The 6628-nt window shown below is 40.6% G+C and overlaps 1 protein-coding gene across 2 annotated transcripts in view; it reads left to right on the top strand.

Annotated features, from left to right (window-relative positions):
• The window catches only part of KCNA1 (potassium voltage-gated channel subfamily A member 1), a 5342-nt gene extending 2016 nt beyond the window's left edge, over positions 1-3326 (top strand). Inside the window, exons 2-3 of one of the 2 annotated variants that reach the window (XM_015871435.2) lie at positions 50-952; positions 3121-3326. In XM_015871435.2, coding sequence (XP_015726921.1) covers positions 77-952; positions 3121-3138 — 894 coding nt within the window. In that variant the 5' untranslated portion in view covers positions 50-76 and the 3' untranslated portion in view covers positions 3139-3326. Of the gene's footprint in view, positions 1-49 lie in introns of both variants that reach the window. The other variant, XM_015871425.2, reaches the window with a different exon arrangement.
• Positions 3327-6628: the final 3302 nt, after the last annotated feature.

The raw sequence follows: 6628 nt of genomic DNA on the forward strand, positions 1-6628 counted from the left end.
TCTCCTCTCCTCTCCTCTCCTCTCCTCTCCTCTCCTCTCCTCTCTTCAGCCTGGGTCCCCCATTCTCTGTACCACAATGACTGTCATGGCTGGAGAGAACATGGATGAGACTTCTGTGCTACCTGGCCACCCCCAGGATAGCTACCAGCCCGCTGCCCATGATGACCATGAATGCTGTGAGCGTGTAGTGATAAACATTGCTGGACTACGTTTTGAGACGCAGTTAAAGACCTTAGCCCAATTCCCCAACACACTGCTGGGCAACCCCAAGAAGCGCATGCGGTACTTCGACCCTTTGCGCAATGAGTACTTCTTTGACCGAAACAGGCCCAGCTTTGATGCCATCCTCTACTACTACCAGTCTGGGGGACGGCTTCGCCGGCCAGTCAATGTTCCCTTGGACATGTTCTCTGAGGAGATCAAATTTTATGAGCTGGGTGAGGAAGCTATGGAGAAGTTCCGGGAAGATGAAGGGTTCATCAAAGATGAGGAGAGACCCTTGCCAGAGGGAGAGTATCAGCGCCAAGTATGGCTCCTCTTTGAGTACCCAGAAAGCTCTGGGCCTGCAAGGGTCATTGCGATAGTCTCTGTCATGGTGATCCTCATCTCCATTGTGATTTTCTGCCTAGAGACATTACCTGAGCTGAAGGAGGACAAGGAGTATACAGTGCATCGTACTGACAACACCACTCAGGTCTACAAATCCAACATCTTCACAGATCCCTTCTTTGTTGTTGAGACACTGTGCATCATCTGGTTCTCCTTTGAGCTGGTGGTGCGTTTCTTTGCTTGCCCCAGCAAGACTGAATTCTTCAAGAATATAATGAACTTCATTGACATTGTGGCCATCATCCCTTACTTCATCACCTTGGGCACTGAGATGGCTGAGCGGGAGGGGACTCAGAAGGGAGAGCAGGCCACCTCCTTGGCCATTCTGAGAGTCATCAGACTGGTAAGAGTCTTTCGAATCTTCAAACTCTCCCGGCACTCTAAGGGCCTCCAGATTTTGGGACAGACCCTCAAAGCAAGTATGAGAGAGCTAGGTTTACTAATCTTCTTCCTCTTCATTGGGGTGATCTTGTTCTCTAGTGCGGTGTATTTTGCTGAGGCTGAAGAACCTGAGTCTCATTTCACAAGTATCCCTGATGCTTTCTGGTGGGCGGTGGTATCCATGACCACTGTGGGCTATGGTGACATGTACCCTGTGACAATTGGAGGCAAAATCGTAGGCTCCTTGTGTGCCATCGCTGGTGTGCTGACAATTGCCCTGCCTGTACCTGTCATCGTGTCCAACTTCAACTACTTCTACCACCGAGAAACAGAAGGGGAAGAACAGGCTCAGTTACTTCACGTTAGCTCCCCAAATTTAGCATCTGACAGTGATCTCAGTCGCCGCAGCTCTTCTACTATCAGCAAATCTGAGTATATGGAAATCGAAGAGGATATGAATAATAGCATAGACAATTTTAGAGAGGCTAATCTCAGAACTGGCAATTGCACTGTAGCCAACCAAAACTGTGTTAATAAAAGCAAGCTGCTGACTGATGTATAAACAAAAGACCAAAATCCGCACTCACAGCTTGAAGACTTAAGTGACATAGTCACACTTTGTAGATGCTTTACTGATAGTATTTGAATGCTTTATTTACCTCGTAAATGCATTGTTGCATTGTGAGTTTTTGCTCAGCGATAAAGAAGCTTCCAGGATCCATGAATGATAAAATTTTGTTTACTTAAAAAAAACAATCCACGTTTTCCACCTAGTAAATGATGACTATTTGAACTAGTTAGGTTTCAATCTGAATGATGCTAGACCTAAACTTTTCGTCTTCCGTCTACCTTTTTTTTCTTTTTTTTTTTTTTTTTTTTTTTTTTTTTTTTTTTTTTTTTTTTTTTTTTTTTTTTTTTTTTTTTTTTTTTTTTTTTTCTTTTTTTCTTTTCGAACTTAAATTCAATTAAGGAAGACAGTTTTTAAAACTAGAGCATACGCATGGATTCCAGTAAAAATATCCTGCAAACATGCACAACTGTAAGAGAGTGGATCAGATAATAGTAAAAAAGTATTAACATGCAGCAAGTATGTACCATTGTTTTTATGAAGGGATGCAAATTTTCCTTCGGCACGCCATATGAGAGAGATTACATAGTTCCAACTTGCAGATCAGCACCTTATTTAAATACGCATAAAACTGGTCTTTTTTTCTATCCATAGAAGAATTATTTTAAAATAGCAAACAGAACTGAAGGTAAAACATTTGCACTGCTGCTAAGTTCTCTTATATGCAGATGATCTTAATGCACTTTTCCCTGTCCAGGACTGTATAGAAAACTTCTAGTCCTTCTGTTGCAAGACAGCACAATGTAGTTTAATATAAGCATGTCTGAATTTGATGCTATTTATTTTATAATCGCATGCCTGAAACTTTACCTCAGACACTAATGGATAAGCTTTTGTTTGAAATGAATCTTCTAAAAAATAGGTCCTTTATCTCTCTTCTTTTTTTTTCTTTTTCTTTTTTCTTTTTCTTTTTTTCCTTTTTTCTTTATTTTGGTTTGCATTCACCAGAAGTGCACTACTTAACTTACTAAATTGTTAACTAGTACTTTAAAGCATATGTTAGTCAAATGGAAAAAATAACTTTTGGAGATCAAAGCATGTTCAAGTATTCAGTATTATGGCCTATTTGAATAATATGTAACTTAATTAATGCATGAATTTAATAATAATAAAAAAAAATAAAAAATAAAAAGTGCTTGATAGATCAAAGGCCTGAATGGACAGATTAGAGAAATCTGTTTCCCTGTGCTGCTCAGGAAAACATGTTGGCTTTTATCCGGGCATTGTCAGAAAGGGATATATCCCATATCTTAAAGGGAAAGCAATATGGAAAACTAAGAAGACAAGTTATATATAGTGGCACCTAAAACCTAGTATCCTTTATATTTGAAAGGTGTAGATGCATGCTTTTTGGTGCATTCTCAGAATGTAAATGAAATTTATCTACTGTATGCATCCAAATTGCAGCAGCTGTTTTTTTTCGTTGTTGTTGTTTGTTTGCTTGTTTGTTTTTTGCAGTCATTATTTGAGATTTTTTTTTTTTTTTTTTGTATTCCCCTAAGCTCACTGAAGAGACTTAACTGACTGATTTAAATAGTTGTGCAGTGCCTTTGTCTTACATCCTCTAAACTGCTGAAAGTGCCTCCGGGAATTGAGCTGATCAGAGGTAAAGAAAGGGCAAGGACCAACACACCAGAAGAAGAGTTCTGCACTACCTCTTGGCTCAGCACAGAAAGCGATAGAGAAGGAATGAAAGAGCAACCATGAATGAGAGCAATCCAAAAGAGGCAGGCAAAGAAAACCAGCACCCTGTGAGATACCTTCTTTCCTTTGCCAGTCCACTGTTGCAAAGCCTAGCATTTTCTTCTGCCAAATAAGTCACAGCTGTATTTATGCAAGACTTAAAGTTTCCCTAGGTTGTTTATAGGAGTATCACAGCCTTCATTGTATCTGCCCTTCCTTTCCACGAGATAGCTTTTGGCAGCTGGTCCCAGCATGGCAGAACTCAGGAGAATCGAAGGATTAGCACTAGCTGTGACATCACATAGACAGGCAAAAGATTGCAGGGCTGTGCTTTTAAAGCTTTCCTTTAGATGCCTCAGGTTGTAGGCAACAGAAGCTTTCCAGTGCCCTCCCATCCAGACCTCTTCCATTTACTTTCCTGTCCAATCTTAAATCCTATCATAGATCCTTCAAACCATATTCTTTTTGCTAATATCTAACTTACATCTGCCATGGTCTTGTGGAGGAAAGAAAGTTAGGAGAAGGTATCTTTTGCAATGTGCCAGCCTTGACTGCTAGGCTGTGGGAGGTCATGATCTTTGATCAAAGCTAAGGTAGGCACTAATCTTTATTTTTTTAATGGAATATGTTGAGGATCTTCATTTTGCACTTAGCATGTGGCCAACTGCTACTGAACGCTTCTCGTTCCACACTACAGAACTTTTATTCTGCTATGTTCATGATATATGTATATATATGCATATTAATAGGTACGTGTGTCTGCATGTGTGTGTGTTACACATATGCATAGACACACATATGTAAAATCATGGCACTTAAGGTGATAAAGAATCCTAACTTTGCAGTTACGCACAAGCCTGACATGTTTCCAGAAAGACTTGACTTTATTTCTCACTGCGTGGCTTCTGTCTTAATGATGAGAGTCATAAAGAACTGAGGAGCATTAACTCCTGCAAAAAATGCAAAGTATCAAATAAAACAGGGCATTACTTCCTCTAGATAGATACTGTAAAGCTTTATTCTTGTTCCCTGCTTACTCTTCTGACCACTGTACACCTCTCCCCTCACTAAAATCTGATGGTCCTGATCTTCCTAAACTCTTGTACTCTAGGATATGACTTCTCAAGTCAGAATGGTCTTGAGTGCTGCACTCAGCTTATTAAACAACCAACCAACTAAACAGCAATAATAAATTCAATACTTTGGGACTGAAGATAAGAAAGAAGTATCTGGAACATGAAGCCTCACTTTGACCAGTTCTGTTGTAGTTATACACTGGTTATACACACCTTAGACCAGAATTGCAATAATTCTGTGTATGTAGAGAGAAAAGTGCTACATGCAGTTTTTTTGTTGTTGGTGGCTTTTTGTTTTGTTTTGTTTTGTTTTGTTTTGGTCAGGATGGATCATAACGGCTCAAGATGGCCTGGGGAGCCTGAATATTGTTTTGCCCATTTATAGCATACTTCAAAGGATCTAAATATGCTTGGAGTATGGGAATTAACCTCATGCAGTGTAGGCATGCATTTTCGGTCAGTTAAACACAAAAGAAAAAGCAATAAGAGAAAAAGCTTACTCTCTTTATGCAGAAGTGCTGAAATGTATTAATGGACCTGAAAGTGCAGTTAACTGACTGCCTGTTCTCAGTATTAAGAATCTTTCATTTTTTTTTTTTTTTCTTTCTCTCTTTGTTTTCCTCTCCTCTCCTCTCCTCTCCTTCCTCTCCTCTCCTCCTCTCTCCTCTCCTCTCTCTCCTCTTCCCTCTCCTCTCCTCTCCTCTCCTCTCCCCTCTCCTCTCTCTCTCTCCTCTCCTCTCCTCTCTCTCCTCTCTCCTCTCCTCTCTCTTCTCTCTCCTCTCCTCTCCTCTCCTCTCCTCTCTCCACTTTCTCTCCTCTCCTTCCTTTCTCCCTTTCTCCCTTTCTCCCTTTCTCCCTTTCTCCCTTTCTCCCTTTCTCCCTTTCTCCCTTTCTCCCTTTCTTCTCTATTTCTTTTTTTCTTATGAACTACATTTCTTTATGCCACAAAGTCTGCCAAGTTGTTTATATCAGTGGAAGAGGACTGGAAAGGAACTGATAGCCTATCAGTTTATCTCTGAGAAAAAGACAAGATCTTTGTTCATTTGGTAGAGAGTGCCCAGAAGTAATGCTTGTGTTATGCTGGACAGGAAAAACAAGATATGTCAGTCTTAGTTGGGCTGTAGCTGGATAAGACAAGGCCAGCAATTACAGTCTCCTTTACACTTCTTGATGCTGGCTTCTCAGTTGGACTATGTGGCTTTTTCTTCATCTACTCTGAAAAGAGGATTAAGGAACTGGTCTGACATGAGTGAGGCAGCAGTGCTCAGTGGTGCAGAGATAGGAATAAAGGGGAGAGATAGTGGGCAGGAATCCCAGAGTCTGATCTTACTGCCCGAATTCTCCATCTTGTCCTACCACTCTTAGCTGTAGATCACTAAAGAGCAGGTAGAGGAGTAACAGGGAGAATGAAAATGAAAGTCTGTATGCCCCTTTCCTTTACAGAGTGGAGAGGACTGTGCAGCAGCTCCAGCAGAGACAGTGATGTGTATTTACATGTCTTTTAGAAGCAGTTAGTGTACAGTAAGCCAGGATGTGAGTTCACAGCATCCTAGAAAACCTATACAGATTCACTGCATGGAGTCTCTTAAAATTCACTACAAGGGACTTCAAGAAAGCTAATTCAAATTAATGAAAGGTGTGAACAAAATGTAGATTTGTTAAACTGTTTTACAAGCCTAGCATGGACATTCTGTTGCAGTATAAAAGCAGCCTTAATCTGATTTGGAGTCATTCATTTTGTGAGGAAAGTAACCTGAATTGAATTAAGGCTGCCTTAATTCTGCACACAATGGGGCTTAATGCAGTTTACCTCATCTACCTTACAAGTTAATTCAGACAGATAAGCCTTTAGTACTCATTAAATGTAATGGAATTGACACTGCATTGCTAGAGGTAGCCACATGCTATAAAACCTTTAGTGTACCACAAGAGCATTTGTGTAGATGCTGTGGAAGACTGAGTGCTGGAAGTTCACAGCCTGGCTTGCTGATAGGCTAACATCCCATTCCTGGGGCAGTATCAGTGGTTTCCTTCCTTCATTCTTGGCTTATATATATATAGATGTGAGAGCCCATCCAGTTGCCTCCCAGGTGGTAATGCTTACAACAATTGAAGCCCAAGTAAACTATTTTCCAATTACAGTGTCTAACTGTGCTCATGCTTATCTTGATGTGCTGTGGATCAGATGGGTAAGCACTTGAAAGAGTGCAAAGCACTGATGGCAGGACGAAATTTAGCCCAAATCAACAGT

This window comes from Coturnix japonica, chromosome 1 (assembly GCF_001577835.2).
Source record: "Coturnix japonica isolate 7356 chromosome 1, Coturnix japonica 2.1, whole genome shotgun sequence".
NCBI lineage: Eukaryota > Metazoa > Chordata > Aves > Galliformes > Phasianidae > Coturnix > Coturnix japonica.